Genomic DNA, 19017 nt, shown 5'->3' on the forward strand with positions numbered 1-19017 from the left:
GACAGCTACACTCATCGATAATCGATGTGAAGCTTACACAGAGTATCCCTCCAAGGTCGACCCTGCGACTGAAGCTCCCCCTCCTACACAAGCACCCATCAACGAGCCTCTTACCAAGACCATTGATGGAACTGTCCTCGCATGGACTGCTTACACCCTCGCGTATGGTCAAGTATACAAGGACGTCACTGTTACCTTCTCCAACGGTGTCGGCGACGTAAAGACCATCGCTACACCGGTCCCTACACAGACTCACGTCGATAATGACGGTTCAGGCCAGTGCGGCACTAGCGATGGTCTCTCCAAGTCTGGTCTCGGTGACGCATGTGACCGTGCCATTGGTGAATTCCAAGACGATACTATCTACACAGGCTATACTACTCGCTACAGCCGCTCTAAGAAGGGTCTTCTTATGGTCATGTCTATGGGACAGGCTGCTTGCATTGCCAAGTTTAGCTGTGATGACTATGGTATTGGTATGAGCGGTAAGCTCATCAAGGAAGCGTAAGTTCCCTTCCCACGCGCTGTTGATTGGGGATGATTTACTAACATTGGATGTAGACGTGAGAATGCGAAGAAAAATGACAACATTTGGATGTGTGGACACATTGAGTTGTCGAACTCTTGTAAGGTTGTTATGGATTACTGCACGAACTGTAACAATGAGGGTTAAGCTTTTGTGTGTGCTGGATATGGGTCATGGAAGTGGAAGCACTATTGCATTACATCGCCTTTCAATTGCCTTTCAATTAGATAATGTCAAATAATCCTCAATTTCTTGTGACCACTATCGTCAACTAATCCTACTCATGCCTAGAGTGATCCTGGTTGCCGTTAGGCTATGACGCTGTAGAGTCTTAAGCCAAGTGAGTCGTGTTGAAGAGGCGATTCCCAGTGTCGGTCGTCTTCGTGCCCGTGAACTTGTTCTCCGACAGTCGAAGTGCAACCAGTCCAACCTCATGTCGTCTCATCACCTTCGCAAGTAGATGACCTTCAGCGATCGCCTCAGCCTGAACTACCCCAGCCACGATCACAACGCTGATATTGGGTTCCAGACGGACGACACGCTTGATGAACTCAATCACACTCTTCCCGCTGTTGACCACAGAGTCCACCAAGATCACATTCGACTGGCCCTGAATGTGATGTTTCTTGACGTCTTCTGCACTGGAGGCATGGATGAACATGGCTTGTGGGAATACGTCGCTGATGCCGAATGCCATCGGCTCACCACCTCGCATCAACGCCACGATCGAAGTACGAGATTCATTGCGCAGACGATGACCGGTTGTCTGATGGCCCTGCACATGCGAAATGGTGTACTCCTCAAGACCGACGAGCTTGGATACATACTCAGTGGCTAGATATCGGCCAACATTGGCGTGCGCGTCTCGTAACATGGGGCCAGCTACTGCGGCGTCGCGCATGGGGGACATGAGAAGCTTGGCAGCGGCTTTGTTGGTGGCGTGAAAGATCTTGAGTGGGCGACGATCTGGGCGGCGATCAACGATTGAGTTGACAAAGTCTTCGTCGCCTAGGCTGACCACAGGTAGACTGTCCTTGTCAAGTCTCAGCGACGAGTTACTCGGGAGGAGGACCTGTCGCGCTCGGAGGTGATCATCCTGAATGGCTTTGGCCAAAGCTGCATCCATAGTCGAGCTTCTCTTGTTCTCATCACCAACAACAACGACAGCCTGGTCAGCTTCCCAAAGCATGGGTATATCCAGTGGACTATCACCAAAGGCCCAAACGTAGAGATCATGCACGTCTCTGAGGTGCGACACAACAGCAGCCTTGACCCCAGGAGTGACGAAGTATCCATCCGAGAATCTTCCACCGCCAATCACTTTGACACTGTCCGAAAGGCCATGGTGCTCCAAGATCTTGGTCCAGAGGCGCCCGACGCCGCAAGTCACGACAACAGCGCCGATGTGTTTCTTCTCTGAAATGAGGCGTACCAGAGAGATGAACTCGGGATACAGAGGAACGAAAGCAGACGCCCTGTTGCAACGATTTTCGAACATGTCGTCATCGCATTCTTCTTCGAAGATCACAGTCGCTTGATGAAATGCCTCATCCGAGTATCCCATTGGACCACTGAAAAGGTCTCTTATGGCACATTCATCAAGGCCCATGCCGTAGTTATCCATTTCGTCCACGAGGATACGACCGCCATCTTCAGCCGACAGGGTTCTGTCGCCATCAAAGACCAAGAATGTCTGCAGCTCCTTACTGTCGTGTAAAGCGACGATCTGATCAAGCCGCTTCTTCACCTGTGCGAGATTGGCTCCAGCCGGTGCGAGCTCTTGGAAATGCTGAACAAGAGGCAGGATATTCTCAAGGCTGGGCCATCTAACAGTAGTAAAGATAATTTTATGCTGACGACAGAGGTCCTGCAGGGTCCTGACTTCAAGGCTTCGCCAACGACCCCAGTTTTCTGAGGTCAGATCGGTCATGTCAAATCTGTCCTTCTTCTTGTCATTCATGATGTGAGCCATAATAATCACGGAACAGGGGTTAAAGTAGATAATGTGCGTGAATGTTTCCATGTCTTCAGGTGTGTATACAGCGTGAGGGGCAGTAGCCCGTTTAGCCCAGAACATGAAGTGTCCAGTGACGACGGCGATTTTGCCGCTGGTTGCAGCTTCATTCTTGATGTGGGTGATGGCTTGAGCTCGCCACTTTTTCTTTTCGGGTTCTTCGAGTTTCTGGAAGGCCTTCAGGCCACCGGGGACGAGGTAGGAAATGACTTCGGAGCCTTCGAAGAATGCGAATTCCGTCTCGCCGAGTTTGTTGCGCAGGCCTTCGAGAACGGTGGATTTCCCGGTAGCTGGAAGACCGTAGAGACCGATCACTGTCGGCTTTGATGGAACTAGTATGCAGATTTAGCTTATGGCAATTTCGCTAAATGGGAATAGCAACTGACCTTGGTCCTCGTTACGATTGGCGAGGCCAACCGTGGATGTAGACGTCATGTTAGAAAGATGATTCAGTGCGTAGAGGTGACTTGAACAGTATGAGATGTAACAGTCCAGGTATGATGAGGGATGAAGGATGAAGAAATGAAAAGAAATCTTCTGAGGTATTTCACTCCTGGTTGGTCATTGACTCACATGACTGAGCCCGTTTGGCTTTGCCTTGAGTCGCCCTATCAGGAGGATCAAGAAGCGATGTCAACGCAGGAGGCCCACCCGTCACTCAAGCTGCATAGAGCCGTGCCACAACAAACAATTATCCGATATACTTGATTGTTTATATGACAGAGTAAAAGCTGTAGGCAAGCCGCTTTACGACGTGCAACTGACTGGAGTTTCGCTCGCCTACAGTAGTTTGTCGCTTCTAGGCATCAACCCCCTAGCCTATCCCGCACGGGAAACAATGCCATCATCGCATTCACAATGACCTATGAGAAGATCCTAATAAGCGAGAAACAGGCATACCACAGGGAAACTTCAAACTTGAATGTATGCTTAAGACTGTACACAATTCGCCTTCCTCCGGATTCTCAGCTTCGCCCTCATAGGAGGTACAGGAAGATGTCCCAAACTCATGAAACGAGGCTTCTCATGGACCTCTTCCAGGTCGTAATTCATCGCCAAATACGCAAGAAACACCTTCGTTACAACGGCTGCAAATAGTCTCCCAGGACAAGAATGTTTCCCAATCCCAAACGGGACATAGTTCTCTGATGGAGTGACGAGAGAGTGCACGTCCTGAATGCCCTCATCCTTGTGAAACGGTACGAAGTGAAATGGTTCAAAGGTGTACGCATTAGGATATATGTCCTTATCGTGGTGAATACCCCAAGCGGAGATACTTACGCGTGCACCTTGCGGAAGGTGAATCATACGATCTGTAACTGTTAAGCCATCTTCCTGCATAACTTCCACTGAAAGCGCCTTGATTGCTGTATCAAGCCGAAGTGTTTCCTTGATAACACTGTCCGCGACATGTAGATCATTCACACTTGTTTGCTCGACATCTGTGGGGAAAACACCAAGGGCTTCTTCTTCCAAAGCTTGCCAAACTTGAGTGGAGGGATTGCTTGCGCAAACGTTGAAGAGGGCGTACGTCATTGTCAGTGTTGTTGATTCTAGTGCCGCAAACACTGTAGCAAATACTCGGCAGGCGATGACGTCTGCCATCTCATAACGAGGCTCGTTTTTGCGAAGTGCTTCATTGATGTGCCAAGTGAGGACGTCATCTTGGGGAAAGTCTTTGAGTAAACCGTTTTCAACGAGTATTATTCTTTTTTCGATCTGGGGGCCGAGGATTTTGAGGGCTCTGCTCATGTAAATATGGTTGAAAATGGAAGTCAGTCGAGATGTGATGGGTTGAAGGAATGGGGGGAATAGTGATAGGGCTATGGCGCTTGGTATAACACTTGTGGAGAACTTGGACAGATTGTCAACAAGTTCCTGATCTCCGCCTAGTATTTGGTTAGCAAATATTTATGCAGTGGTACTAGTGCTTTCTCACTGAGAGTACCGCCAATAACCAACCAAGCCGTGATTCTCGCAATGACTCGTCGAACAAGGGCATATATCCGGACTTCTCTCCACTTTGAATCTGATCCAAATGTCTCATCTATCGAATACGCCAGTTCTTCTTCGATCTTGGGTACCAGCCTTGGAAGATGTCTGTTCAGCTGCACCCGAAGGACATCGTAAACCGCAAAGTCTTTTTGGACAGCTGAATTGAGGAAGGCATATTCAGCACCGACAACTTCATGTTGCACGGGAATCGGGCTAAGGATCTTGTCACTCTGTGTAGTCATCCATTGAATAAGACTCTGAGGCAGTAGAACCTCTGGACGGCTAAAAGGAAGAGCAATCACACAAACAGCACCCTTCTTGTTGTACTGCAAACATCAGCATGAGGGGTAAAAGATTTGTTATTGAACATACGTCTTGATAAGCTTTGTTCATAACGCTTGGAATGTTCCAAATCCCAGCGATCTGTGTAACGAGATAAGGAGTAAAACGTCCGCGTGGTGACCAGGGTATCCCATCGGGGACTTTGGAGAAATGGTTGTATGAGACGTGAAAACGCCAGATAAGAACGCCGAGTAGGAAAAGCAAGAGTGAAAGCATTTTGAGCGACCTCAAGGTGATTGCAACGATTTAGGGGCGCATCTGTCGATTTATAGGTAAATCGCAGGATAATGGCATCAGTGCACGAGGACTCGACTCTGAGGGGGCTGGGTTGCACGACAGGAGACTCACTCATGTGTCTGTTTCTGAATGGCTTCTTGCTGATATTTTCTCTGGCCTTAGCACGCGTGAGTGTTCACTGCACGTTCTCATGACATGTGAATAAGCGCATAAATGAAGTTATCGCCAGAGAGTTCAGTGGATATTGACAATGATAAACTCACCTCGGTCAATGCGGACCAACAGTCATTAACTGGGCAATAAGACCGACGATGTGATGGTATTTCAGCGCAACTGGCGGCTCATAGTGGATGCGGATGCAGTGACCAATCTGCAGCCCAGTACGAGCTCTCCTTTATCTAAATATTGCTCAATCGCCCCTAGATTAACCCCGTGTCGAGGGCGCAGCGTCCATAAGACGACAGTGTCATGGCGAATAACCTCCAGCACTTCAGCCAGCCCTCCTTCCCCGACCCACCAGTACTGTTCTCATACCTTTCCTCTTGAGCCCTCGCGCATTGATCAGATAATCTCAATATCAACACACTTTTCATCGCTCCATGCCTCGCCAGACATGACCCCATGAACGTAGCAATCCCCAAGGATCTTCCATTTCTCGCCAGCTTTCCGCAGCACATAGGGCGTCCTTCCACCCTGAAGCAGCGCAATCCGATCACCAGCTCGAGCAGGCCAAGGAACTAAGCTGAGATATCCTGAGCTCGTCGTTGCCATTCTTTGGTCAAAAGCCAATTGTACGTCGGTGAAAGACTTCCCGAATGAGAGAACCTCGCTCTCATTTATGCTGCTTATCTTCCTGTATCCCAGCAGTTTGTGATAGAGTTTTGGTACCACGTGTGAAAGATGAAGCTGATTTATAACCATGCCACTCCTGGTCATTTCGAAGCTGGTTTTCATACTCTGTTGTAGATAGTCCAGGACTTTGCGTCGATCAGCGCTGAGACGAATCCGGTTACTCAATAGGGTTGTGAGGAAAGCTTCCATTCGGGTTTCACCGGGCATCGTCTGGAGATTTCCAGTTTCGAAAGCTAGATCTTGCCAACCTTTAATGGTATCCATGACAGCTCCAATAGACCCAAAGATCTTCCAATTTCTCTTGAATTCGCGAATTGAGTCAGTGACTACGTTGTCAGATTGTAGTTCAGGTCCCGGATAGGGGTATTCTAGCTTGTCCCCAACAGAATTTAACTCATCCACGATAATACCCCTGAGAATTAGCGTTTTGCCGTCGCTCAGAAGCCTTGTAGTAAAAGACATGTTGGACGTGGACGCCTTCCATTCGGGAAACGCATCCGTCATTTCCAACATTATTGGGGTCCGAACGTTTTCCCGTATGATAGGGTTATTGATACCGGAGGGGCCCTTTTCTTCATCCGGAACACTAGAGAAGTCGTAGCTCCAGTCAGGCACCCACGAAGGCAACCCTGCCAAGGTAGTTCCTATACAAGACGGCCTTCGTAGAGCGCTGAAAATCTCCAATGAACGGCTACCGCTTATTATATTGAAGGCTGCACGTGTGTAGCATTCCACGGTGGAAATGGTGTAATCCGGCTCGATGCCATATGTTGATGCGGCGATACCCAGAGAGCCGTATACTTTGTCCCTTGGATCTTTGGCTCTCAACCACCTAAGAAAATGGAGCAGCTTCCCAAGCTCCATTTTCGTACTGAAACTGCGATGCAATCTCATTCTGGCCATGTATAGTATGCCATCAGGGTCGTCAAACAAGTCTCCAAAATCTAAAAGATCGTCATCATCGCCAGTATCAAAGGCGTCGGTAACTGCGTGCATGAGAACATCGGCGCATGTGCGTCGGACGTCTAGCGATGGAGCAGCTAAATTTCCGCACGTGATGATCGCACTAGGAGCTAGAACCATCTCCTGAACGGTCCACACCCTTGACCACCATGGTCTTTTCAATATAGCGATTGCGCCTTTCTTGGCTTGGTTAGGTATGACAAAATCTTTCTTATCCAGGACTTTGGAGCAAGCCGCGTCCTCGCCTTGATTCCAGCGATCAGCATCAACTACATTCATCTCAAAGAAGGTTCTCTCTCTTTTGCTAAGTTGAGGACTTGGAAGATTTGGAATCGTTTGTACCATCTCGAACAAGTGGTTGACTCCATCGGAGGCGGGATCGGGACCTAACCAGATGACCACTCTCTCTGATTTGGTGTAGATGTCTTTCATAAGTACAACTTGAGATTGGCGCTCCTCCAGGTCTTTCTGGTTGATGCAGATGGCGTCGATCCATAGCGTTCGCTCGGTATGCTCGTTCCTCAAGTGCTGCAGTGCACTGAAAAGATTTTCGGTGACTTGGAATCCTTGATTATTGCATTTTATCTCTTGAAGCTGAGTACTGTCACCCCAGCAATATGAAAGAGCTTCATATACCGGATTTTTGTCGAGTGCGACAGCCTCGAGGCGAGATTCAATCGGGTTGTTGATATCCGTTGCTGGAAGCAGATGGAGGAGGCGGATGTGCGTTGGACCGAGCACACCTCCTGTGCTTTTATAGGAAAACATGACAATAGACTGATACTAGCTCTTGGAGCTGGGACCTCAGCGGGGTGCTTGAGCGGGCATGGTTGGCAAACTTTCTGTTGGTGATATCTAGAATCAGGCCAGGTTGCCCCATATTATTCAGAGCTTACTAATATCTCACTTGCATGCCAAGATCCAATGGGACATAATAGGTCAATCTACATCTGTTCCTTTATTAGTTTACCATCCAGAAGCAGTACAAGCGCCAAGCTTTTTTATCGAATCTTGCCCGAGTTATTACCAAGGTGTAAACCGAATAATGATACAAGAGGATAGATCAATACCCCTAAACCGCTGGGCAAGGCTTCGTTCGGTAGTCCTTCAGTCTAGCCAATATTGGGCCAAAATGGGGCATCTGAAACTGGGGCGATGGCAATCTAGAAACTTATACCGCCATAATTTAAATGCATACATCTTCGACCCCTTGTTCCTTTGGACTGTCGTGAGCTCGTTGTGCTCGGTTTCCGAGGTGTACTCATTTCCACTTCCTCCCTATCTATGTTTACTTCCTCGGCATGCGAGATAGTAACTTCATCCAATATGCATGTCCTCTAGCCATGAGACCATCTTTTGCCATGCGCTTAAAGCCACGACAGTCTATTCTCTTCGCATATCTGCCGCAAAGATACTTGATTGTAAACCCAAACAGCAAGCAGCATCCCCATGAGATATAATATCCTCCATCAACAGTCTTTTCTCAACGCTGAGCACACGGCCAGCATATTTATCAGCCACCCTCTCCCAGGCTTTGAGCGTCTCAGGCTCCAGCTTCAAGTCCCGAGTACCTCGCCAGGATACCACCGCATCCTTTCTGCAGTAGGTGAATGCGCAAGCCTCTCTCCTTTCTCCGTGCCATAGAGTCAGTACCTGAAGCTCAGGTGTGTTGAGTGCAAATTGCGCGGCGGTTTGCAGAAGCTTGTTGGTCTGACGGGCGTTGGCCTTGGTGATTGCCCGGGCTGTCAATGTGAGAGATTTTAGATGGGGCCATTGCCAATCTGGTTGACAAGCCTCGAAGAAGTGACGGGCATCGATCATGAAGGCGACCGAAATATGCGCCAGCTTCTGGCTTCGCGCGGCAAATGCGGCGCCGAGGGCGGGTTTTGGAAGTCTGACTCGTTCTGGATTCAGGTCCGAGAGCAAACCTCGACCAAGAGCAAGCAATTCGAGAAATTTCTCATTGAAATCTTCAAATATGGTAATTTTCTTAACACTTTTCGGGAGACTATTGACCGTACTTATAAAGCCTATTGTTTATTCTGTCAGCACTGTTAGACCATAAACTTTTATGTCATTACATACCTATATCTGAAACATGTTGTGCCATGTTCAAGTGTGATTGCCATGGTTCATAGCTGATCTCTTCTAGGTTTGGGAGCTTTGACCAAATGTATGATAAAGTGTGAGGATTGAATTGCTGACGGCACTGTCGTCGTAGAACGAATTTGGTCACGGCATGCACCAAAGGGAGGCCCTCTCGAAAAGTGAGCTCTGAGAGTCCAAATGGCCGTCGTATAGCGTCGTCTGGTGGCGCTTCAGTCACACGGCCCATGAACCACCCGTGCTTTGGATCGTGAATAGGATCTGCGCTATGTGGCTGACACCCGAATTTGTCTTCGCCCGGAGCTCCGAAGTAGCTGTTTTTGAACCAGTGTTCCGAGTCGCTTGGGCAGTAAACATTAAGTTCCAGAGTCAAAGGCTCTCTCCACGTCGTCAGGATAGAGAATAGCCTAGTGATGGCTGCGTTCAGGATCTTGGCAATAGAGTATGACAATGTAAGGGACTCTCTCTTTCGGCATGATCGACAAGTATATCCTTTGAGCTCTATGTTGAGCCATAGATGCTCAATCTTTCCCCTATAGTGATCGTTGAGCTTCTCAAGGTGGTCGAGACATGAGGTGTGAAGCCTGAGATGAGCAAAAGTCTTCTTTTCAATGAAGTCTCTCCATTCTGTTGAGACGGAGGCGTACGGTGCGACGTCTTTGTGTGCTGTCAGGATTTCCAAGATCATACAGCGGATCTCGGCAGGTAAGGAGTACCAGTTGGCCATTTTGTCGGCGTTTTCTGCTCGATGGTGACGTCTGATCAAGGTGATGGGTGTCACAAGAGGATGAGGAGTCGAAGAATATTTTATACCCCAGAGAGTTTCGCTCGTTGACTCATTGGGGGCAGCTTAGCTTTAGACATAACTTTCATGCATGCACACACATTTATAACCATGGTGCCGGATGACGGCTCTAATTGATAGAGTATCACAACAAGGTTTTCATCAGCATTTATGCTGTAGCAATTGGTCAGGCATTGTGTTATAATGTCTAAATTGTGAGCTAGATGTGTTATTTGTAGATGAGACCTATGGCTGAGAGCTTATAATTACCACACAGAACTTCGTTATTGACTCGGTCTCGTAGATATCTTATGAATAATCAACTACGTGAGAGTTAACAACGTTCTTTATATTGCTGATAGTTTTAGCTATTATGTAGCTTCATTTTACGTCCTGTAAATAACGTATGGAGTTGTGGCAATGACTTTGGCTTCGCACGGTTAAGCTTTTGTGCAAATCTTAACTATTTCATCAACTCCTATCAGATACTGGGAGTGGGGAGCAGCAAAACAATCTGGTCTAGGAAATCACAGGAATACACACTTCACTTTTCAAGGAAGGTCAAGTTGGAAAGCAGTGGAAAGATGAATCTGATGTCGATATTGTCTGGCTTTCAATTTAGCTGGAAAAAGAAAAGAAATATCCCTTTGTGACGTATCCTGCAAAAGCCATTCTACCGGGATACTACACAGACTCCTAAGAGTCACAGTTGCAGTAGTACGAGTCACCTGTCTTTATGTCAGTAACCAGAAATCCATTAAAGATTACTTCCAAGACAATTCTTACCTTCCTGGCTACAAGTCTCCTTGTGTTGCTCATCGGATCCAGCTGCCCCCATTTGCTTGAGACTCTCAATGCAGTCATCACAGTTGCTGATCTTCATGCAGTAGCCAGCGCAATATTGCTGGTTCCTAGTGGTGCATCCTGTGAAGCATGGAGCACCAGCTCCACCAGCGGGCTGACCCGCGCATTCACCGGTGCATAGCTGGTTGTTCCTGGCTACGCAGTCGTTGTATGAACCTCCCAAGCAGTTGTTATTCTCACCTGCTTCGCGTGGAGCATTGCACTTGCCGCCTAGGACGACTGGGGCAGATGCAGCAAGGAGGAGAGAGAAAAGAGTCTATTATTGTTAGCTGAGGGATGCTTGGGATCTAGGGAAAGTTTACCCAGGCTGAGTACATAGTGGTGTTTTTTTTTTGAGAGTCGTGAGATATAAGGGATGGTTTGAGAAAGAAGATTTGTTTGTGTTTATTGATGAACCTGGACATATAGAAGAAAAAGGGCGATATTTATATTGATCGCGAGCATCTCGATTTTGTTTCCAATGCCAAAAGGCTGATCCATAAAGTCATTCCGTGACATCATGATCGAGCCAACAGTGACTCTCGTTCCATAAGTCACTCGGAGAATATGCAACGGAAGCCAGATCTCCAAGTTGTTTCTTATGTAATGTTAGGCTCAGCTAGGAACAAAAACATTGCCATTCGTTCAGCTGTTTGAAATCTCACTACTGGGTCCCTTGGCGCGCGTCATATAACGTGAGATTCCCGTGGGCGGGAGCAAGGATTGCGGTCCGTCCATCGTGATCCACGGTCATACATAACAAATTATCCCTGGCGGTGTCAGAATACGTCTGACGCGGGACCTCTTTCGGCTTCTAAAATCAAGACTTCACGACAGAGCGGGTCGACATTCAGTTACACAAGCATCTACAGAGGCCGAGACAAACCCACTTTTATCAACCGGATGATTCCTTTACGACTCCTTGCTGACGTTTGGAACTTTTGTCTTTTCCAGGTCACGAAACCAGGCACATTTGCATCTCGAACGGCCAGTTCCTACAACGATTAGATCTGTCAACGAATAGGCCGGCCCATATTGGTCGACCTCTTTATTTTGTATATTCATATAAGCTCTAGTTCCCTAAACTGCCTTCGATGACAATGTCATCTCTGGAGAGATGTTGCTTCCGCCCTTTATAGAAACAGGCGTAGAATGCACAACCAGCGATAAAACCTGAAATTCCTACAGCTCCATACATCCACACGAGATATGGGTCCTGAGAAACTGCACCAAGTGCAATGCAGATCGCAGCGGCAACGGCAATGGTCAGCCAGAACAGAGCTGAGATGACAGATCGAAGACTAAGAAATCATAATCAGTATACGGACCAAGGTACCAGAGTGCGGATGCTTACTTCTTTGGTGCTTGGGTAAAGGCTAGCTCGAGACCTGTGATGATAACGAAGGCTTCAGACAAGGCCACGAGGATATAAGATGGCGCTTGAATCCAAACGTGGATACTGTTTGGTGGTGACTTGTAGATGTAATGCTGGAGAACGCATGCGTAGGCCATTGAGATAGAGGCGAACATGAAACCCATGAAGATGCGGGTTACAGGGTCAAAGTCGATTCTATACTTTCGCAGCATAGGATACACAATCACTAAGCTCAAATTTTAGAAGCCAATTATTGAGGGGACTGTTAGAGAATACTTACAGTCGAGGAAGGGAATGAAGAAGCAAAGAGCGATGGGATCGAGGTTTTGGAGAAGATCATTGGGTGTTCCATGAAGAGCCATGGTTCCAGCTTGTGAAATGAGGTTATTCCACATCTGATTCCAGCAGATGAAGTAGAACGGGAAGAACAGGAACATCTAGACGCCATTGTAAGTATTCATCTTGAAGGTCACAAGACGGGTCGCATACCTTGCAGCTCTTGAGTCCTCGCTGAACATCTCCAACATACTCATCAGTGTATCTCTGTTGACTGGCCAGAGGATATTTGTCGTCATGCCCTGTTGCTCTGAGTACTGATGGGCGGGCGTTGTTGAAGCCCTTCTCCTTGATGGCGATGCTGGTTGTGCGGCATGCGTCGAGGATGGCTGAGCCAACTGGTGGAACACGGATGTATTTATTTCGTCCAGAGATGAAGACAGCGGCGGAAATGAGGATGGCACTGTTTGAGAAAGGTTAGATTTGGCAGGTGAAATTTGGTCAGACATATTGGACTCACATCAGGGGAACCAAGTATGCCAGCCAGAAAGAATGGTGGGCTTCGACGTTGACTGTGATGAGCGGTGAAAGAGCTCCAATATTGACAACCCAGTAGAACCTTGACGTTGATTAGCGGCTGCATATCCCAGCCTGAGAAACGTGTCTTACCACATGAAGAGTCTCTGCACCGTGAGTTCCGGATCAACAATGACCTCCTCTCCTGACTTGAGAGTCTTGAGAACCGGATGCGAGTGCTGATACTGTTCAGCACACATAGGCGTAACATTCGCCTTGATACCTCCTGTTCCCAATCCAATGGTTACCATAGCAGCGATAAGACCGCCGAGGCCGGCATTATTAAGGAGGGCTGTAGGTGTTGAAGTCGAGACGAGAATGACGAGGCCGATGACATACACGACACATGCGCAGCAGATGGCTCGGAACTTGCCAAGATACTGGTCTGAATAACTTCAGTTAGACATGTACTGATTGAGTGAGGTTGGTTGGGAGACTTGCCAGCGACGATAGCACCAATGACCGTTGAAGCGTAGGCCCAAAACTTGAAGAAGTTACCGAGCGCTGTGGCAACAGCTTGACCTTTGCCAAGAGCACCAGGAAGGTCGGAGCTGGGATCATATGGGTTGCTGAACACTGTTAGTATCGTTACAGGTTAAACATGACCAGTGTTGGCAAACTTGATGTAATTCTGGATCGGTCCAGAGAGACCAAAGTAGGTAAATCGCTCACCGAGCTACACAACGTCAGTCAATCCAATTCCTGGTGTCTCAAGTGTCTGGAAGAGCTGTGTGTCTTACCTCAACGGCCAAGATCAACAATGCGATCTTGGGTAACTTATCAGGGACCCTTCGCAAACCTTGCCACTGCGCTTCATGTCCCGCAATGCTTTTAGCATCAGCAGTATTGCTCTCAATCTTCTTCTCCGTGTTAACTTCAGTCGTCATATTTTCTAACTCAGTCGAGGTAACAAAGAGATGATTCGACTCTCGTATGATGGTGGGTTCTTCATTTCTCGAGATGCGACGCCCCGTATATAAACATCGTGAGTTGGAGAAACTTACCCCGGACCGGCAGACCCATTCTGCTGGGAACCCTGCTGAGAGATAACGCGGGGTCATTGCTGTGGGTTCTGATAGGCGGCCTTCGACGGCCTATCTGGCGCTATCTGGAGAGATAGCGTGGTTGATCGGCGTTGAGAACGCCGCCAATCAGGAGTGACGCCGATATTGGAGGCGGATTAGATGGGAGATAAAATAAGTATTCTTGAAGAAGGGAGTCATGATGCATTTTATCTATTGAACTTTATCGATTTGTTAATGTTGTCCTTATTATCTTGGTCATGTCTTATACTACTACAGCAACAGAAGAGGTAACAGCCTCGTTTCCAAGCCTCAAGCGCTTGGAAATACGACCAGATGAATATCCAGGCCTTGACCCAGAATGGCGGAAACTATGGAATACTCACGGAAGTTCTATGATTCGAGCTGATGAGGTCAGCATCGAGGAATATCGTCTCGGTCCAGCAAAGTACAGTTTCACATATCCAACATGGAAAGGCCCCGAAGTCTTTCACGTTGAGGATAGACAGATCCCAGTGACAACGCCAGAAGGCTCAATCACTGTTAGAGTCTACACCCCAGAAGGACCCGGGCCATTTCCTGTACATCTGAACTTCCATGGTGGAGGATGGGTACTCGGAGGTCTTCAATCTGAAGCGGCGTGGTGTCGACATATGTGCAACAAGGCGTCCATCAAAGTCATCGATGTTGATTACCGCATGGGTCCGGAGTACAAGTATCCAACTGCCATATATGATTGCTGGGATGCTGTGAAATGGGTAAGAGTGAGCCTTCCCGTGTGAGACACTGTTCTAATTGTATGCAGACCATAAACAACGCAACTGGGCTTGACATTAACCCGAAAAGCGTCTCATTCGGTGGTCTTTCAGCTGGCGGTCACATGTCTGCCGTCTTGGGCCACTTCGCTCGCGACGAGGGCGTCGACATTAAACTGCAACTCATGATTGTCCCCGCAACAGATATGCGCTATTGCAGCTCCAAGATAAAACAGCTAACAGCAAATAACTGTCCTTATGAGAGCGTGTTGCAGCTAAAGGACGTGCCATGGGGACCTCTTGGGCGGGAGCAATGGTTCTTGAAGTACTTCGTGGGCGAAGATGCTGGTAAGCACAATCACGATATCTCTAATATAACACGGTACTGACGGGATCCGACAGACGAGCTTGAAAAAAAGTTGAACAACGAGTGGATTCTCACGCCAGTCATTGCTCCAAACTTCAAAAATCTTCCTCGGGCGCATATTGTGACTGCAGAGTTTGATCTGGAGCGAGATGAGGGAGAGTACTATGGAAAGTTGTTGAAGGACGAAGGGAATGAGGTTACTGTGAAGCGATATACCGGCTGTCCTCATGCTTTTGCACATTATAACCATCCGGAGAGGGGATTGGCCAAGAGTTTTGAGTTCATTGAGGATACGGCTGAGTTGCTAAGAGATGTACATGATATCAGTATATGACTTGAAAGATAGTTTGAACTATAGACTGATACTACAGACGGCTCTACTGGCGTTTCCGCGCAACAGAATGGTGCTTCATGTAATGATTGTTTCGTTGACTGATAATTACCCTACAGCGTGAAGCTGTTCTAGGGAAAATGGCGATAGTGTGGAGCCACACGAATGACTCACTCGGATTGGATATCACTCATGATTTTCTCAATGTTGATATTTCTATCGCCCGATACCGACGATTGAAAGGGTCGAATTGACGAGTCATCGTACGATTCATATCTAAAGGCTCAACAATCTCTCCGTGGTGATGTTTCCCGCGGCCAACTGTGGGAACGCCACCAATCATATTCGATGCCGATGGGGATGAACTAGGGTTGCCCGACACTAGGCGAAATCGGACATGTCCGCGGTTGTTAGGCGGCATCGTGAAAAGATTGAGCAACTTAGATAAACCTCAATTGCCCTTCATACAGCCATAACTTCTTCTATCTAATTGGGAGTTCCATCCAGAGTCAATTATCAATTGTATACCTGAAGATCAAGAATGGCATCTGATAGCATTGTTATCGTTGGGTATGCCGTCCTTTCATGCCCTGCCCTTGCTGATAACCACTAACACAATCGTCAAAGGGCGGGCATCATTGGCCTTGACGTCGCTCTCGTTCTTTCACAACAAGGCTATGGAAAGAATATTACAGCAATAGCCGAGTACCTGCCTGGTGACACTTCGCCGTCATACACATCCCCATGGTATGCCTCCAATTCCTTCTCGTCATGTTCACGCTAACAAGCCCAGGGCTGGTTGCAACTTTTCCGCCATTTCTGGCACTGATGCGAATGCTATAAAATGGGATCGCCACGGCTATGCGCACTTGAAGAAGCTAGCTGCAGAAGACTCTGACAAGTCTTTCGTGAAAAGAACGCCTTCGATTGAGTTCTGGGATGATAATGTGCCGCATGACAAGATCAAGGCCATGGCTGATTATCTCGATGATGTGAGTCGATACCAACATCACGGACTTTAGCTCCATTGAAAAGCGCTAACGATTTGCAGTTCAGAGCTTTGTCTGCCCAGCAACTTCCCGAAGGCGTCAAGTTCGGCTGCGCGTTCACAACTCTGACTGTCAACGCGCCAGCTCATTGCTTGTACCTATACAAAAGACTGAGAGAAGAATATGGCGTGCGATTCATCCGCCGAAAGCTCGGAAGCATCCATGAGGCGTACAACAACCCTGCTACGAAAGTTGTCTTCAACTGCACGGGTAACGAAGCAAAGACACTTGCAGGCGTGCAAGACGAGAAGTGCTATCCAACTCGAGGCCAGGTTCTACTCGTGAGGGCATCACACGTCAGTACTAACGTCATGCGTCACGGCAAGGACTATGAGACCTATGTGATCCCTAGACCTGGATCAAATGGCAATGTCATTTTGGGAGGATATATGCAAAAGGGCAACGAGTAAGTCTTTCGGTTCTGCAGCTGAGAAGACAACTGACACAGAAAATAGTGATAGCGCCACATATTCATCCGAGAGCGAGTCAATCCTCAAAAGGACAACGGAACTAAGCACAGAGCTACAGCAGAAGGAACCAGAGGTCTTGGCTGCATTTGCAGGCATGAGACCATCGCGCGAAGGTGGAGCACGAATTGAACGTGATGAAATCCCCGTCAACGGAGAAAGGCGTGTAATTGTGCACAATTACGGTGCTGGAGGTACAGGCTTCCAAGCTGGCTATGGTATGGCCTTAGATGCTGTCAAGAGCATCGAGGATATTCTGAGCACTATTCCAACCAGGTCATTGTTGTAAGGCAGGGTTATATAGATGTGTAACTTCAAGTTCCCTGCTTTGATGCTTCCAATGCAAGTTTCACATGTGGTTCCAATTGGAGAACTTGATCGACACCTCGCCAGAAGATAGCATCCATTCTCAGTAGACCCAGTCGGATGACTACGAAGGCATTGGCTTTGAGACGCATTTGCTTCCGTGTTGCCTGAAGTAGCTTCATGTACGAATGTGCTTCTTCGTAGGTAGTCGACGAGACAAACATGAATAACATGGCGAAGCAAAGTGATGAGAATGTACTTTGGCACCAAGGAGGCCAGTGTTCTGCTGTCTCGTCGCTCTTGAGATTTTTGATGAACTCAGAAAATTGTTCGAGAACTAATTTGAGGCTTTCTCGTGGCGACCATTGATCTGTAGTGTCTGCTGTTGGGAGGTGAGAACTTTGGGCGTGCACGGCAGCGCGCAGAATTAGTAGTTGTGTGTAATAATAGCCAAGCTTGATGGCTATTCCAGGCATCGACCTGTCATTGTTGGGATCTATTAACCTTGTCCCGTCGGGGGTTGTGAGGTCCAAAGATTGGCAGAGCTCAAACACGGTCGATCTCATTTCTTCGGGCCTCTGACTGAGGCTTGATGATCGGAGAGAACAAAATGGAGGTCAGTTGAATAATTCGTGTCAGGTGGCAAAAGTGTACTTACTAAAGGCGGTCAAGAGTGGAGGCTAGGGAGGATGTGAGTGCTGAAAACGCCATGACAGCTGCCCATTGCGTTGGATCAAGCCCAGAAGCATGCTCGTCCTGAGCTGAGAGCTCATCAACAAGCCAGTTTGCGCGATTGATATGAGGTGGCCTGCCCAAAGCGGCTGCTAGCCACTTATCAAGAGCATAGGTAAAAAACGACAGCCTGCGTCTCGCAGCTATTTGAGCCGACGGGATATTCCAAATAGAGGGATCGAGATGAAACCCGATGTTTGTAGCTGCTGATACTAGCGTCCCCACCGTTGTCCAGCGATACGAAGCGTCTGACACGAGTGGATTTGAAGATGGTCGGGCAACGAGCAGGAATAGAGTTTGAACGGTGGCAATGTTTGGCGAGTGGATGTCGAAAGCAACTGCAGTATTGATAAGATGAGCCAGGTCTTCTGCATCAGGTGAGTCGTAGGCCATATCGATGCAGAGTTGATCGTCGTACATGGCGAATGGGAGGGCGATTGAGTAGATAGCTGCCAGCAGACAAGGTGCAGTGGTTACCGGATCCGGAGGGGAGTCACTTGGGAATATGGGATAGTGAGGTGCAATGAACCTTGTGTAGAGGCTTATTAATCTTTTGCCCATATTCTGAGAGACAGCCTTCTCAAGCTCCGCTCTTTGTGCCGTTATTGGCGTGCCAGAGTGTCCTGCTTCTCTTCGACTTTGAGCAAAAAGCGATGGCTGTGAAATGAGAAACTGAACAGGCGGGTTGTTGTTCACTGATCGTATAGCGAGCTGTTTGAACTTGAAGGTACCATGCTCATCCGATTGATATCGCTGGAGCAGATAAGGATCCATGTCTCCACTCAAACCAAGCGTTTCTGGATGCAAGTTCTCGTGTCCATCCAAGAGCGGGTATATCTTGCTGTATGAGCCATCTGCTGGTTCAGCCGCAATTGATGGAGCATTGTTATCGGGTGTTTGGAACATGAACTGATATTCAGGACCGTCTATGTCGAGATCTTGAAGAAAGTCCATATTGATATCGGGAAAGACACCTGATTCTGCCGGTGAGATCTCATCGTGATTAAATGACGTGATAGGTTCTTCGATAACTCCACTTGATAGTCCATTTGTATCCTCTGCGTCATGATATCCAGGGCTGGTCTCGGTCATTTGCTGC

General features: G+C 47.9%; 5 protein-coding genes across 5 annotated transcripts; 2 read left to right on the forward strand and 3 right to left on the reverse strand.

The window, feature by feature from the left end:
• Window positions 1-854: 854 nt before the first annotated feature.
• On the reverse strand, window positions 855-11226 carry BKA55DRAFT_611450 (uracil phosphoribosyltransferase-domain-containing protein; the record flags this gene model as incomplete). Its single annotated transcript, XM_046196663.1, has 13 exons — window positions 10986-11226; window positions 10588-10939; window positions 9140-9884; window positions 8357-8949; window positions 8101-8203; window positions 7837-7873; window positions 5699-7712; window positions 3573-3829; window positions 3459-3516; window positions 2358-2872; window positions 1999-2315; window positions 1752-1854; window positions 855-1475 (listed from the first exon to the last, which is right to left on the reverse strand). The coding sequence occupies exons 1-13, from the start codon at window positions 11085-11087 to the stop codon at window positions 858-860; spliced, it is 5814 nt and encodes a 1937-aa protein (XP_046050807.1). The 5' UTR covers window positions 11088-11226.
• A 448-nt stretch (window positions 11227-11674) lies between these two features.
• On the reverse strand, window positions 11675-13889 carry BKA55DRAFT_640359 (POT family-domain-containing protein). Its single transcript, XM_046197128.1, has 9 exons — window positions 13630-13889; window positions 13510-13565; window positions 13331-13458; window positions 12983-13274; window positions 12834-12932; window positions 12527-12776; window positions 12318-12474; window positions 12017-12263; window positions 11675-11963 (listed from the first exon to the last, which is right to left on the reverse strand). Exons 1-9 carry the CDS (start codon window positions 13774-13776, stop codon window positions 11735-11737), a joined length of 1605 nt encoding a protein of 534 aa, XP_046050808.1. The 5' UTR covers window positions 13777-13889; the 3' UTR covers window positions 11675-11734.
• Window positions 13890-14171: 282 nt separating this feature from the next.
• Window positions 14172-15367, forward strand: BKA55DRAFT_537658 (Alpha/Beta hydrolase protein; the record flags this gene model as incomplete). The annotated part of the gene is made up of 3 exons (XM_046189941.1): window positions 14172-14669; window positions 14717-15014; window positions 15069-15367. 3 exons carry the CDS (start codon window positions 14172-14174, stop codon window positions 15365-15367), a joined length of 1095 nt encoding a protein of 364 aa, XP_046050809.1.
• A 446-nt stretch (window positions 15368-15813) lies between these two features.
• BKA55DRAFT_311489 (FAD dependent oxidoreductase) lies at window positions 15814-17459 on the forward strand. Its single transcript, XM_046185637.1, has 5 exons — window positions 15814-15934; window positions 15992-16111; window positions 16158-16356; window positions 16416-16819; window positions 16869-17459. Exons 1-5 carry the CDS (start codon window positions 15906-15908, stop codon window positions 17167-17169), a joined length of 1053 nt encoding a protein of 350 aa, XP_046050810.1. The 5' UTR covers window positions 15814-15905; the 3' UTR covers window positions 17170-17459.
• BKA55DRAFT_688260 (uncharacterized protein) lies at window positions 17195-19010 on the reverse strand (the record flags this gene model as incomplete). Its single annotated transcript, XM_046199179.1, has 2 exons — window positions 17195-17774; window positions 17845-19010. 2 exons carry the CDS (start codon window positions 19008-19010, stop codon window positions 17195-17197), a joined length of 1746 nt encoding a protein of 581 aa, XP_046050811.1.
• Between the last annotated feature and the right edge of the window lie 7 nt (window positions 19011-19017).

This window comes from Fusarium redolens (genome assembly GCF_020744475.1).
Source record: "Fusarium redolens strain MPI-CAGE-AT-0023 chromosome Unknown BKA55scaffold_6, whole genome shotgun sequence".
Taxonomy (NCBI): domain Eukaryota; kingdom Fungi; phylum Ascomycota; class Sordariomycetes; order Hypocreales; family Nectriaceae; genus Fusarium; species Fusarium redolens.